This window comes from Balaenoptera musculus, chromosome X (genome assembly GCF_009873245.2).
Source record: "Balaenoptera musculus isolate JJ_BM4_2016_0621 chromosome X, mBalMus1.pri.v3, whole genome shotgun sequence".
Lineage (NCBI taxonomy): Eukaryota > Metazoa > Chordata > Mammalia > Artiodactyla > Balaenopteridae > Balaenoptera > Balaenoptera musculus.
Genome location: NC_045806.1, coordinates 36,463,090 through 36,479,010, shown reverse-complemented (window position 1 = coordinate 36,479,010; position 15,921 = coordinate 36,463,090). Strand labels below are relative to the sequence as shown.

General features: G+C 37.4%; 1 protein-coding gene across 12 annotated transcripts in view; it reads left to right on the top strand.

Moving 5' to 3' along the window:
* CASK (calcium/calmodulin dependent serine protein kinase) overlaps positions 1-15,921 on the top strand; it is a 398,598-nt gene that overhangs the window by 206,419 nt on the left and 176,258 nt on the right. For all 12 annotated transcript variants that reach the window (XM_036839503.1, XM_036839508.1, XM_036839507.1 and 9 more), the window contains exons 4-5: positions 4,225-4,302; positions 9,397-9,469. In XM_036839503.1, coding sequence (XP_036695398.1) covers positions 4,225-4,302; positions 9,397-9,469 — 151 coding nt within the window. The remainder of the gene's footprint in view (positions 1-4,224; positions 4,303-9,396; positions 9,470-15,921) is intronic.

The window sequence follows — 15,921 nt, the reverse complement described above, 5'->3', positions numbered from 1 at the left end:
CTTCCTGTATCTGCTGATTTTCGATTGCCTTCAGTTCAAAATAATCCTGTGCTAAAGTGGCATATTTTGGGTGGCATATTCTGATTCCCTTCAACATACAGCCAGCCATACCTTGTGCCTCTAGACCTGTGATCTGTTTTGTTTGGAGCATTTGTTTATGGACAGTTTTTAAAAATTTTATAAGTAATGCATGTTTATTACAAAATTTTAAAAATTCAGATAGATGAAGGGGGGAGGTTAAGATCATTCATAATCCCATCACTTTTCACAATTCAGAGTAAACCTCCCATAGTTTTTCTCTGTGTATAGTATAGAAGCGTTCCCCATACTCTTCCTTAGCAGGGTTTCTTCTTCTCTGTCTCATTTACTTCCTCAGAATGGAACCAACTGGGGAAATTCAGAACATGCTTCTTGAAGCTTCTTGGCAGCTCCAGAAACACACTAAGATGGGAAGCCAAAGCGAAAAACAATAGAAGAAGCCTTATAATTGGTGTTTTTTAAGTTTATTTATTTATTCATTATTTATTTTGGCTGTGTTGAGTCTTCTTTGCTGTGCGCGGGCTTTCTCTAGTTGCAGCGAGTGAGGGCTGCTCTTCGTTGTGGTGCGCAGTCTTCTCATTGCGGTGGCTTCTCTTGCTGTGGAGCACGGGCTCTAGGCATGCAGGCTTCAGTAGTTGTGGCACACGGATTCAGTAGCTGTGGCGCACAGGCTTAGTTGCTCTGCGGCATGTGGGATCTTCCCGGACCAGGGCTTGAACCCCTGTCCCCTGCATTGGCAGGCGGATTCTTAACCACTGCGCCACCAGGGAAGTCCCATAATTGTTTTTAAAATCATATTATCAGATAAAGTTTATCAAAGAATTAAGACATTGAACTTTTTGTTCAAGGTTATTATATTAGGATTGTATGCATTATGAATATGTATATTTTAAGTTTCTGTGATGAATAAAATTTGCATGAATAACAGTATTTTTAGTTATTTCTGTATCTCATAAAATTTAAAATTAATGGATTGCCTCTTTTACTTTAATATCAATTAATGTTGCAATTAACTAATCAAATAGCTTTAATAATAGAAAATTACTTTCACAGTAATGACTTACTTTCAGATTAAACCCTCATAGAGCATGCCGGCATGTTTTAGAAGTTCCATAGGTGTTTTTTTTTGTTTGTTTTTGTTTTTGTTTTTATTTGTTTGGTGTTTTTTTTGGTACCCCTGGTTATGAACCATTGTATTAAAAAAATGTATAATAGCCAAAAGATCCCATTTATAATAGCAACTAAAAATATAAAATGCCTTGGGGGGGGGGGAACCCAATAATCAATATTTGGAACTAATGTGAAGAAAACCTTAAAACTATAACTTAGAGACATGAAAGGAAATGGTGAGGCATATCATGTTCAAGGATGAGAATATTAGGAAAATGTGAATTTCTACTGGTTAATCTATAAATATAATATTATTTCAGCCAAAATATAAAAATTTTTTAGCATTTGAGAAACTGATTTTAAAGTTCAGCTGGGAGAAAAAACTCATAAGAAAATGTTTACAAAGAATAATAATGAAATGAGACTTATTTTGCCAAATATTAAAATATACTATTGCAGAATTAAAAATGGTATGGGACTAGATACAAAAATAGTGGAAAAGAGTAGAAACCTAAAAATACCTTGGTGTGTGTATATGTAAATGTAGAAATTGTCATTTCAAGTACTAGTGTTTCAGATATGTCCACGAAAAATGAGTCGATTCATGCTGGTGATTGTAGAACAGGGCAGTAAGCAATTTCCAGTTATTTCCCACTGACTGGTTCCCTCCTTAAGTGTTGGCCTCTCACCACCTTAGTACCTTCTCCTACCCTTAAGATTTTTTTCCCCCTTCCAGATCCCTCCAAAAAAGCCTTTCTCTAGGTCTAAGGATTCTTATTGCTTTATGATGCAATCAATTTAGCTCTCTCCTTTGCCTAACTCTTCTCTCTAAGTTGAATAGTGCTTATCCTCACATTTCGCAATTAAAAAGGAAAATGCCTAAACAAAACTGTAATTCCCTCACTATGTGTTTTTAGTCTTCACAGATCAACCAACCAGCTTAAACTGCAGCCAGCTTTAAAAATAGTGCTTTTTTTCTCCCCACAACACAAAGAAATGAGAAATATTCAGCCTCTCTAGTAGTCAAGGAAATGTAAATGAAAGCAATCGTGAGTGAATTTTTTTCCTCCTATCTGACTGACAAAGATTAAAAAGAATAGTCATCCTAGTAGAGGCAAGGTAGAGGAAAGAACACTTTCACACCCAGTAGTGGCAGTATAAATTGTTAAAATTTTTCCAGTAGTGTATGTATCAAAAGTATTATTGTCTGTGCCCCTTGACCTAGGAACTCTGCTTGTAGGACTTATACTACAGCAGATGATATGGGCTGGTCACAAAGATACATGATCGTGTTCATCTGGGCTTTATTTCTGATTGTGCAAAATGGGCACTGCCATACTTCAGAGTAGACTGAGCCATCATAAAAATTATTTTGGAGAAGAATCCTATTTGACGTTGGAAAATGTTTGTTGGCTGTGAAATGAAAACTAGGTAAAATTTGTAAAGCCTTGTATAAATGTGAAAGTATTTTCATTTACGTAAAACCACACCAAGATTTAAATAAACTATTCATTAAATATTTACTGTGTGCATAGTATTCTGCCAGGTTTTGGGTGGGAGTATGTTGAAAATATAAAATAAACTTGTTCTTTAGGACTTCACCCTATTTTTGAACTGTTGAGCTTGAATGTGTACATTTGTTCCTTGCACACCTAGTAGGTATAGCTGTAGATAATGGAAAGAACATTAAATATAGATAGGGATTTGAATTCTGTCCCTGTAACATACTTGTCTACTCACTTAGACAACTTGTTTGAGAACGAGAAGGATGCTGACCTCATGGAATAATGGTAAGAATGAAGGGAGATATAATAAGGAATGCTTTCCATGATACTTGATGAATAGTAATATTAGTTAGTAATGTTTATTAATTATTATTAATGGATTAGTTATTAATTATAGGTAATAGTAATGAATAGTTAGTTCCTTTGCTTTCCCTTCTGGAAGTCTCTATTTCCTCAGTATAAAACCTGCAACAGGTATTTTGGTGCCTGAGCTACTAAATAAATGAATGAATGAGGTACTGGATTTGAAAACACTTTATGAGCCTTAAAGCATTATGAAAATGTTAGCTAACTATTCATTAATATATGTAATGATCTGGCAAAAGTTTCGTGTATACACATAAATATGCTTCTATGTAAGTGCTAAATGTTATAATATGGGCTATATAGAGTTGTTATAGAATTTAAGCCAAAGAAGGCCTTAATGTGGCTGGTAATCGTTGAGGGGCCTTCCTGGGGAAGGTGAGATTGGAATGGAACCTTGAATTAAGGTAGGTTTTGAATGTGAGAAACAATATATGCAGAAGTGTGTGGCAGAAAAATAAAAAAAATGGTATATTCAGGGAGTAGTGTAAGACTAATCTGCGTAGAGAGTGAGTTATTCTTGAAAAGTCATTAGACAGGGTAGGTAGAAGAAGCAAGGTATGGCTGAGACAACAAGAAGCCTTAAGGATCTGTTGAGAAATAGAGAACCATTTTAAGTTTGGAGGCAAGATAGTAACCCTGCGTCACCAGCACATCAGTGTGTTAAGAGTATGTTTGTAGCAGTTAACTTTGGTAATGGAAGTATAAACAAAAATAAATTATGGATTAGCTAATTATTTTTTTCCTTTCACAGTATACAGCTTGAATTCCCTTTTAGTGGTGATAGCTATAGCTAAATGTTTTAGAATCGTTGTTGTATTCTTAAAATATTACATGGTGTGACTAGATACAATTTCGGAACTTGATTCAAAAATATGCCACAACCCCCAACATTGCCCTTTTCTGAGACTTTTTCTTGTGATAACCTAAAGAAAATTTATAGGCAATTTCCCACACTTTATGTTATTTGATGCTACCATTTGCTTTTTCTTCCTCTTTTTTTCCCCTGTAGATTTTCAATGTTAAGATGGTTATAATGTCCTTTATAATTTATGTCTATTTTTCATCAAAAGAAAGGAGATTTAAATAATTTATTATAATCTTTAGCTGTAAGTCAACTAAAAACTTAGTTACAATGTATTCACTTTCAATGTTTTCTTCCTGAAATTTTCTCTTTCCTTATATTCTTTTTCACATTTCTCTACAGTATGGATGGAGCGGATCTGTGTTTTGAAATCGTAAAACGAGCTGACGCTGGTTTTGTATACAGTGAAGCTGTGGCCAGGTATGTAATTTGTATGAACTTCCCAGAAGTAAAGGTAGAAGTAAAAGAAGGAAATGACAAGGAAATCACATGAAGTGGCCTGCTCTTTGAACTGGTGACGAGCATATTGCCACTCTTTCTTACAGGGAGCATCTCTCTTTTAATGTGCATTAGTGGAACCAAACAGTGACTGGAAATGCAAAATATTGAACAATGAATTGATCTATTTATATGGATTTACAGTTGAACATCACTACTGCTATCTTTTCCATTTCTGATGACTTTTATACAAGGAGGAATTTGATAGCTCAGGAACCGTGTAGAATTAAACTTGGGTTTTTTTGTGTGTTTGATTTTTGCTTTTTAGCAGATGTGCCTCATTAGTTCTTCAGTTTGCCTTTTAGTGATAGCAAATTGTTAGGTGACCAGTTAATCTGAGAAAAAGCATAGAACAGTAGAAGGAACAGAAATAAAAGCACAGTTTTTCTGCTGAATATATTTGCTTCAGGCCAGTGTTTGATCTCCCAATCAAGTAGCCACCATTGTTCCAAGTGTAGGAGTTCTTGTAAAGAACTGATGACTCAAAATAAGGATTTAATATGAAAAATCACAAGAGCCATGCACTGGGCCACTTGCTTGTAGATTTGAAGCAGTACAGCTTTCTGCTTTGGTGACAATCATATCATAAATACCCACTCCAATGAGTTGCCTTTTTAATACCTGGGGTACAGCATCTCTCCTCAGTCACTAACCATAGTATGTTGAAGGGTTCAAACCCACAAACCCATTAGGATTTATTAAAACTTTCTACCATTTGAGAAATAGTTACCATTAAATGATTATAACTTTCTCCCTCCTATCATTCTTTTTATAATTATGGCACAATGGACAGATATGGCTGAAAACAGCTTAGAGACTACCTCATGTGACTTCAAGCTTAGAATGGCTTGACTTTCTTCAAATTCTTTGCCCTGCCTTCTCCTGACTGAGGAGCAAGGTCCCCAGTCTCAGGAGATGGAGCAGCCATAGCTATAACACAAGATAAAGAATATACTCAATTTTAGGTAGCTGCTGTTTTGTACTCCTGGAGCTAGGGAGAAGAAGCAAAGGAGAGTTTATATATACTAACTTTAATTCCTTCTTTTAACTCCCGATGTATTCATGGTAGAACTGAGGCTAAATATCCTTTTTTCTTTTGTGCCGTGTTCACTAAAGCATATTCTAGGGTTTTCTTTTTTTTTTAATCCCATTTTACTCTTGTTTTGAATTCTTATCACAGTTTAAAATTTTTACTTTGTATTGTGTTTCAGAATTAAAAAGCATTCTTTAATACCAAAGGTAGTCAATGCTGTCTTGATTTTTCTTATGGCACAGTGGTAAACCACTTTCTCCTACTAAATGAAACTCTCAGACTTTTGCATATCATTGTCCATATTTATTTCTTTAAGAATTTGAGTTTTGTATTTTCCCATATTGATATCTTTCAACAGCAGCATCAAATAGGGAAAACTAAAAATTCTAGATGTTGATTTTATAAAACAGTGAAGCTTGATGGAGGAATATGACCTTTTCCTTTTGGAACCACAAAAACACTGGGGTACCTGGCATATAGGCTGTCAGAGTTGGTGTTAAACCAGTACCACATTTACTCTGTTCCCTACTCATCCCTATCACTTTTCCTTAACTTTGAGCCTGTCTCTGCCACTGGACTATGTGTTAGGATAGGGGGAATAGTAGTGTTGTAGAGGTGATGTCATACAGTGAAATGACTTGAGTTCTCTCCCAATCTTGAGATTTATAGAAAAGTTAGATGTTTATATATATCAAGATGATTGTATATCAATCAAGCCTGTTGACTTTAAGATCTACCTGTATTGCTATTAAAATGGTGATTTTATGAAAGGAACTTTCCAGAATGGACCAGAAAAGAGTAGTATTGGGATCAGTAAGTGACACTGCATAGAGAGGGGTTTGGCACAATTTATTAAAAACCCTTCCTAAAAATGACAAAAGGGAGTGGCCTCAGAAAGTATGATTATGTATGTCCCCTATTGCAGAGTACCAATGACCATGTAACAAGGGCACGTAAATCCTTCCTTTGGTTTAGAGCGTTCAACCAGATGACTTCTACCTTCCTCCTCTCTGATTCTGTGATTTGTTGTTGGAAAATTCAGCTTGCATTAGTTATTCTAGTGAGACCAATTGCAAGAAGACTCTGAGACACCAAGTAATCATATTGATAATGTTGTTTTTCTCCAACTGGCTGAGCGTCAAGAGGAGTAGCAAAGCATGACATGAAAGAAAACTGCGTTCAGTCCTTACAACCCAATTAGTGATCACCTCTGTTCTTTCAGAGGTGGTGAGTTGCGGAGCAGGCTAACATATAGGATCAGATTATCAAATCAAACTCTCACAAATCAGAGAGATATTCTTCCCTAGCACCAGGCTTTACTAAACAATTATAAGGATACAAGCAATCAAAAGGCTCAGCTGAAGCAGACAGAGATCTGGGCCTTTTAAGGGCAGCTCCTCACTTCATTCCTTCCTGCATCAGAAATGCACCTCTGGCCCAGAATAGATGAGGTCTCTACATGAGGTTTGTGAGATTCCACACACAGAGGGGAGCATTTAAATTATGAAACATCTCCATTGTGTATCTTGGAGAGTTGTATAGCTTACATGACATCTTCCAGGAAGCCATTCATGCCTCAGAGACCCTGGGTTCTGTTTATCATAGGCAGTCCTTAGCCAAGAACATTCTGTTAAGGGAATTCCAGAGATAAGCTTTCTTCAGCCTAGCAAAGAGCTTTTTAAGTGTAGTCTTTTTACCCAGAGTTGCCAAAGAGAGTAGACTGAGTCACCTCCCTTCTTTTCTTCCACCCCCAAAATACCTCCTTCCAAAGGAAGTGAGAGGATTGCTGGCCAGCTCTTTTCTTTCCACGGAGTTATCATCATTCCTGATCCTTAGGGATGGAGACAAACATAGATATTGATGAGTTCTCTGAAAGTATAGGCCACCATGATGCTTCATGAAATGAAGCTTTTTGATTAAAGTTTAGTCAGCAACTCTCTAGAATGTATATGGGTGGATTTTGGTTCTGTAGTCTGCTTGCACACTATTCACATGCACAGCCTCCCAAGGGTCATGACTGGGAGGGTGGAGAAAGATCAGTTTAAATATGTTATATTTGGGGGAAAAAATTCTACCCTGCCCCCACAGAGATTCTAATATGTATGTATATTTGGGTTAAATAATTGAGTATTCGGATTTAAAAATGCTCATTCATTGAGGTTTTTTCTTTTTAAATAAAACTTTGAGATAAGAATTTTTTTTTTTAGAATTTTCTTCAGGCTAAGGATAGAAGTGGCTGTCCTAGTGCTAAGTATCCAAAGTAGTCATGCTGTTAGGTATAAGCTAGGTCCATATTACCTAACTTAAACTTACCTACTATTCCAATGTTCACACCTAGATGCACAAATAGGCTGTTCCTAAATCTTGACTAAATTTGATAATAATAGACTTAACCTTTGTAGCATGCTTTAGAGTTTTTAGAAACTAGAGTTTTTCACACTTGTTATCTCTGCCATTTCGGGGGGTCACAGATCCTCCAAAGCATGATTTGAATCAGGAAAGGGCAACAACACCAAGTTAAGAACCCCTAACTTAAACAGAAACTTAATTTCAACTGCACTGGCCCAGGAAAAGAGTATGTGACCATGACCCGCCATGTGTGCATTTGCAAAGTAAGAAAAATTGAACATCACAACTGCAGGAGCCTGGCTCCTTCTGCTTAGAGCCCAGTTGTGAGGAGACAATGATAAGTACAGGAACAAAGCCTGGGGTTTTTTTCCCCCTGCCTTTCATTTTTAAACTAGAACCTTCTGATCAATTCTAATACCTGAAATAATGCATATGCTAATTAGAGGGACATTGATGTGAGTTTGGCTAGATAGTAGCATACCAAAGAGGGAACTCAATGGAAATGTCGTTTAATTTTAAAGCAGGAGTGGAGAAAATTTTTGTTGGTCTTGAGTCACAAGCACACACACAAGGTCATTTGTAAGTACCATTAAATTATTTAGTTTTTATTTTAAAGTGTGGGGAATAAAAGATCTGGATAGAAAAAACCAAAATGCAATAAATACTAAACAATAATTAATGTTAAGTATATTGCATTTCTGTGTCATGGCTAGTTGGGAAGGAAAAGGGGAAAGTGAGAAAGGAAGAGGGATAGTAGGGGAAAAACGACAGATATGAAGGGAATAAAATTCAGAGGAAGAGAAGATGAAAAAGACCCTCAAAGAAGAAACAGTGGGATTACAGAAGAACTTCAGAATGGAGGGAAGGAAATCGAAGTAAGTTCTGAAGTAATACTGAATGAACTGCTCTTGTCACACCCTGTGGCTAGTTGACCCTGTTACCATTTTTAAGGACTGTTCTTTAAAATGCTCGCTCCTCCTCTGTTCTTCACCTGGACCCCGTGCAGAGCCTCTGTGGACCCTGCTGACCTTGTGAGGAGTTTGACTTCCTAGGACTTAGGCCCAGAAGGAACTCTGCTTTGTTCAAGGATGCCCCAACTAAAACTTGATTATGTTGCAAAAAGAAATTGTAGAGGCATAAGAGGGTTCTTCTTTCTTGTTTGTCCTTAGAGCTAAATGGAAATAAGACAGAGAGCCAGCCTCTGCTGGCAGATAAAAGGTTCCCACCCCTTTAGTCAGAATCCTTGGTGTACCTCTGAGCACTGGTCACTTAATAGCAATCCAGTGTAACTAAGTAGAATTAACTGAGTGTCAGAAGACTTTTTTTTTCATGTTTTAAGCTTGAATTTTTAGTTTGCAGAGCTATTTTACTTATGAACTGTGTGAAATTCCTTTGACTTAGATATCTCAGAAAATACAGAACACATTAATTCTTCATAAAGCTCATAAACTTATGCATCTAACAACTTTTTCATTACTAAGCTGCACATTCCACCAATCTTGTCTACTCAAATGAAAAGTGTCCGTGGGCAGTGAGTATGAAGGTGGGAGTTACAAACTAGGGACACTGTACATTAAGTTTTAAAAATATAAGGGGTTTTTTTACAGTTTTAGATTTCTTTTGTTTTTCTACAGTCATTACATGAGACAGATACTGGAAGCTCTACGCTATTGTCATGATAACAACATAATTCACAGGGATGTGAAGGTAAGTCATTTTTATCACTAACTTTAATATTTGTGAATAGAAACTTATAGCAATGATAAGAAGCAGAAATTTTTCTTTAATGTCTTATAAAGAGTATCTTAAAGTTAATTTTACTTACAAATAAAAATTTGTTTAACTGGTTTATATTTGGAGAGTTGTACTAGTTCTTAATAGGAGCACTTTTTTATCATTTCAATTTCCTTATTTTTATTAAAATGTACACGCATTCTAAAATTCTGTTATTCCTCCTTTGCCATTATGTGTGTAAGAGAGAAGTGTGAATATCCAACAAATAGAAAGAACCAAACAATATCCTATACTAAGTTAATTGGGGGGAAATTAGAGTTTGGTTTATATAGTAAAAGTTCATCACACACTTACATTTTCTTAATGTTGCAATGTAGAATAGTCAGCGTTTTATTTTCTTTGCAGAGCGTTTTTTAAAATAGTCTGAAATCGTAATTATAAATGCAATATAGTTTGTACCCTTAGGAATATGAATATTACCATTATTCAATCTTTGTGCCTGTTTAATCCCAGTATCAAGTTTATGAGAACTGTCAGTCCCTGGCTTATAAGGTGTCAGGCAGGACATGGAGGCATGCAAGAAAAGAAATCATGGGCCTTCCTCCTGATGCCTACCCCCTTTCAAGGCCTCGAGTCACTAAGAGCCCCTGTGGTCTCTCTGGCCCTGTTGTCTACTTTCACGTGCTCCTGTTTTGTCACTGGCCTCTCTCTAACGCGCAGCATCCACAGATATGGCGCTCTCCTTCCCTCAGGATGTATTATCAAAGGCCTGGCTTCTTTAATGTATTTTAATGGTTAAGGAAATTAAGTAGAATTTAGTTAAATTTTCTGTAACGTTTGGGAAATTTTAACTGAAATTCTTGTGGTTAAAAGCTGAGGGAAAGCATGAGCAATTCCAGATCAATCTGGTGGAATGTTATAATAGCAATGAAAAATAATTGGAGAAATGCACAGAATACACATTAGTGTAAATTAGTTGTAAAATGTCTTATTCTTTTCAAATGTGGTGATAGGAAAATGATATTATTATCGCCACTCAACATTAAACAACCCAGTGGATACATAGCACTTTTATAAGGAAGTATTCTTCAGTTATGCAAACAAAGAGAGTAAGAAGTGTAGAAAGATAAAGGGGGGAGGGAATGGTCAATGATTGCAACGTGCTGTGTCATTCTTTTGCATTTAATTAATGTAAGAAAATGCATGTATACAGAGTGAAGTATATCTCCTTATATATAGTGACAAAAATGACAATTTGAGGGACTTCCCTCGTGTTCCAGTGTTTGAGACTCCATGCTTCCACTGCAGAGGGCGCGGGTTTGATCCCTGGTTGGGAAACTGGGATCCCACGTGTCGTCCGGCATGGCCAAAAAAAAAAAGACAATTTGAAAACTTAAAATGTGTAAAACAGATTCTTAGTTCATAGAGTAGCATTGTGTTAAAAACACTTTTGCTCAAGAGGCAATTTTTTTAAATTGAGATATAATTAACGTTTAACATTATATTAGTTTCAGGTATATAGCATAATGACTTGATATATGTGTACACTGTGAAATGATCACCACAGTAAGTCTAGTTACTCTCTGTCACCATACAAAGTTACAAAATGTGCAATATAATATTATTGACTAGTCACCAGGCTGTACATTACATCCCCCTGACTTATTTATTTTATGGCTGGAAGTCTGTACGTCTTACCCGCTTCACCCATTTTGTCCACCCAACCCCCTTCCCCTCTGGCAACCACCATTCTGGTCTCTCTGTCTGTGAGTTTTGTTTTGTTTGTTCATTTGTTCTGATTTTTAGATTCAGCGTGTAAGTGAAATCATAGGGTATTTGTCTGTCTGTATCTGACTTATTCACTTAACATAATACCCTCAAGGTCCATCCACATTGTCACAATGGCAAGAGTTTGTTCTTTTTTATGACTGAGTAGTATTCCACTGTGTATGTATGTGTGTGTGTGTGTGTGTGTGTGTGTATGTGTATACACACTACATCTTCTTTGTTCATTCATCCATCAACGGACACTTAGGTTGTTTCCATATCTTGGCTATTGTAAATAATGCTGCAGTGATGTGGGGGGTGCACATAGTGTTTTTTCTTCTAGCGTTTTCAAATTAGTGTTTTTGTTTTCTTCAGATAAATACTCAGAAGTAGAACTGCTCGATCATATGGTAGTTCTGTTCTTAGTTTTTTTGAGGAACCTCCATACTGTTTTCCAGAGTGGCCACACCAATTTACATTTCCACCAACGGTATATGAGGGTTCCCTTTTTTCCTACATCCTCACCAACACTTGTTATTTCTTACCTTTTGATGATAGCCATTCTAACAGGTACGAGGTGATATCTCATTGTGGTTTTGATTTGCATTTCCCTGATAATTAGTGATGTTGAACATCTTTTCATGTACATGTACCATCTGTCTGTCTTTGGAAAAATGTCTATTCAGATCCTCTGCCCATTTTTTAATCAGATTGTTTGGGTTTTTTGTTATTAAGTTGTAAGAAGCACTTTTAGTTTGAATTCTGTTCTTGAAAGGTAATTATATCAATATCATATGATTGACAACAGTACTGTAATACTTTCAATAATATAGTTAGCTTTTTGATTAGCCGTGGTATTTGATATAATGACAATCCAAAACCAAATAAAATCCCAAAGTAGTTATGTTTGAATGCTGTGCTTCACCTTCTAACTTACATTCTGATTGATTTATTCAACAAATATCCGAGTGCCTACTTCATGCAGTATACTGTGCTTGGAGCCCTAAAGGCATTATTATGGTCTCAGTAGAGAGATGAGATAGTGTATCTGTTACCAGCTTCTACAGAATAACACACAGTGACTTGCAACGACAATCGCCATTTATTTGCTCTCAGTTCTGCAGTTGAGCAGAGCTTGATGGGGACTGCCTGATTCTGTTTCACAGGCTGTTGGCTAAGGCGGCATGGTTAGTATCCACAAAGGCTTCACTCACTTTTCTGGCATCTCAGCAGAAGTGAATAGAACAGCTGGAAGCTGGCTAGGCCCTCTTCATAGTCTCTCATTCAGAACATTTCTCTCTTTCTTTGTCTTTCTCCCCCTTTCATGGCCCACTTTTCTAGCAGGACAGTGTCTCATGGCGCCAAAGGAGCAAAAATGGAAGTTACCAGGCCTCTTGAAGCCTTGACCTGGAATTGGCACTGTGTCCTGTCCTCTGCGTTCTGTTAGTCAAAATGTCACAAGAGTAGCCTGGATTCAAGAGGAGGAAAAATAGGTTGCACCTTTTAGTTGGAGGAGCAACCTATGTGCACAAGAATAGGAGAACTTGTTTGTGGCCATCTTCACAGATAGACAAAACAAATAATTATCGTCCAAGGTACGGGATGGGAAATATAATTAAAAGACAGAGTCAGAGAAACTTCACGGAGGAAGTTACATTTGAGCCTAGTCTTGAGTCATGGGGGAGTTACACAGGGATGAGAGGACGTTTCAAGCAACAGGATAGTGTGTGCAAAGGCTCAAAGTTAGTTTTGTATTGGATTTTAATAAATTTGTTTACTGTGTCTAAGGCACATGCCAAATAATTTTGAGGAAGCATCCAGAAACATTCTAAGGAAGGGAAGAGAGAAGTGATTCTGAAACTGCAAGTTAATAAGAAGAAACCACCAGAAAAGGCACCATTGTTGAGTTGGGAAGCAGACTCTCAACACAGAGCACACATTATTGTTGATATTCTTTATATTTCAGTACCTGAAATCTATACATTTCGCATGGGTAAATGTAATACTCACATTTAACTAATTGGTAAATTTGAACTTGGGTGTATTTTTCTTAAGACATGCATCCAAAAATATGTATCGAGAGCCTACTATGTGTCAGGCACTATTCTAGGAACCGGAGCTACATCAATGAACAAAACAGACAAAATCATTGCCCCTGTGGAGCTGACTTTCTAGTTCAGGGAGACAGACACTGATCACTGAGCATAAGTCAGTCAACTGTATAGTAGGTTAGAAGGTGAAAAGGACTACAGAAAAAAAGAGAGCAGCCGAGGGGGTAGGTAGAGACTGCTGGAGAAGGGGTTGCAATTCTAAATAGGGTGATCAAGCAGGCCACATTGAGAACCTGACCTCTGGCAAGGACTCGAAGGAGAGAGAGAGAGTGCACTAACTGACATCGAAGGAGGAGGGTTCTGGGTAAAAGAACAGCCAGTGTAAAGGCACTAAGGCAGGAGCATAAGTGCCCTTTTGAGCAAGAGCAAGGAGGCCAGTATGGCTGAGGCGCAGTGAGCAAAGGGGAGAGTGGATAGTAGATGAGGTTAGAGAGGAAAGGAGGGAAGGGACTTTGACTTTTACTCTGACAGAAATGAGGATTCACCAGAGAGTTCTGAACGAAGATGAACTATGGTCTGACTTTCCACGGTAACAGGACTACGTTGCTTTGTTGGTGATACATTGAATAGGGGCTCAAGGGTGGAGCTTGGGAAACAGGAGATGGTCCTGCCTGGCAGGGCCAGAGTGGTAGCAAGGAGGTGGTAAAAAAGTAGATTTCCAGATATATTTGAAGGTTGTGTCAACAGGATTTGCTAATACAATTTCAGTAATTTAGGTAACCCAAAGTAGTTTCGTTCAAGGCCTTATTATAGGGGTTTTCCAATGTAGTGATCTTTAATAACAATACATTTCACATGGCTAATAATTTAAAATTTCACTTGATGTGTTGTTACTGTTTTTGCTAATAACAACTAATTTTTCAGCCTAGTAGCTTTTCTTCACATTCAGATATTGTATATTCAGTGACTTGTCTGAATAGATTTCTTCTGTATGTAGATTTTGGTTTCTGTAGTTTTTGTCAAAATTTTCTTCCCTTATACTTAGTAAAGAAAATAGAAGACCATTGCAGCATTCCATTCCTTTGAGAAATATTTAGATTATTTAATCATCTGTTTCAGCTAGCCAAGAATATTCTCATTTTCTCCCTGGTTCTGGTTCTCTCTCTCTCTCCTTCCCTCCCTCCTTCACCTCCCCCCCACACCCCAAGTTCTTGATATTGATCCAAAAGCATTGGGTTTCCCAAAGGTCCTAACATTATATTAATAATACTTTTTTCTTTACTTGGTACACATTTCTTTTTGAAATCATAATACCTGAGTCTAAAAATGTTTGGTTATATCAGGTTAGATTTGAGTATATGGTGCCATGTGACCTGTAGTGGAAACTGCTCGCTTTCGAGAAGCAGTTTCACATGAAATTGTGTAAAAAATAACTATATAATCCTTTGAAATTTGGGAAGGCGTGTCATCGTAGTACAGCATCTCCCAACAGCCATGCGCATTTGGGGCCAGGCACTTTGTTGTGGGAGGCTGTCCTGTGTGTTGTTGCCTCTACCCAGCCTCTACCCACTACATGCCAGTAGCATTTCCCCCCAGTTGTGACACTCAAAAATGTCTCCAGACATTGCCAAATGTCCCCTGGGGCACAAAAGTCACCCCCAGTTGAGACCCACTGTCATAATGGCATATTTCTCATGTTTTGACTCCCTACAGGCATTAATTAAGGCATGTATTTTATTCCTTTTTTTCTTATGAAAGGATGTGGTGACTTTCATTATGTTTCAGTGTTTTCTTCCTCTCACTCCTAAATTAAAAGTACTTTAGAAAGAAATAGAACAGTTTTCAAGGTAAATGCAACTCCTGGCTCCTTGCCTGCCTTCATTTGCTCTGTTAAGCAGTGAAAGTTGAAATTTTCTTGTGTCTCCTGACTCCCAGAGACAGCCTCACAAAGCATCACCTGGGCGAGGAGAGACAAGCAAGCCGTAGACCTTTCTGTGGCTCTGACCTACTGATGTACTGTTTTAATAAACGAAGTTGAAGTTAAGCAGCTTCTTTGAGAGCAAACTGCTGTACACACAATCACTTTCTATTCTGAGTAGGGCCTGTGCCCAGGAGGTCTGGGGGCTCCGTTTTTAGTTCTCAGAACTGCAAAACCCCAGTCTCACAGCCGCTCAGCCAGGAGCCTCCGCCCAAGCATTTCTGTGTGTGCTTCCTTTAAATGGTTTTCCTCGCTAACCCGTGAACACGCCTGGCTGCTCTCTGGTCCCCTTATGGTATCAGTTCTCCTTTCACCAGCTTAAGGCCAGACTTCACTATAAATGGGTGTTCATCAGATCACGCTAGTTGCCATAGCATTGTGGATTTCTTACGGTATTTCTTCCTCTATTGCTCTTGACATTTCTTTTACATCTCTTACCACAACTCCCAAAAGTCCCTCATGTTTATATAAAATATTGAAATTCTCCTTAAAATGAAAACTTACTTATTCTATTCTTTATTATAATAAGCACACAGGCTTACCTTCTGCGTTACTTTCGTAAGGTTGTTGTGAGCATAATGTACACGTTCAGCTTGAAAGTGGGGTTTTAATACTTAGAAATACAAGAT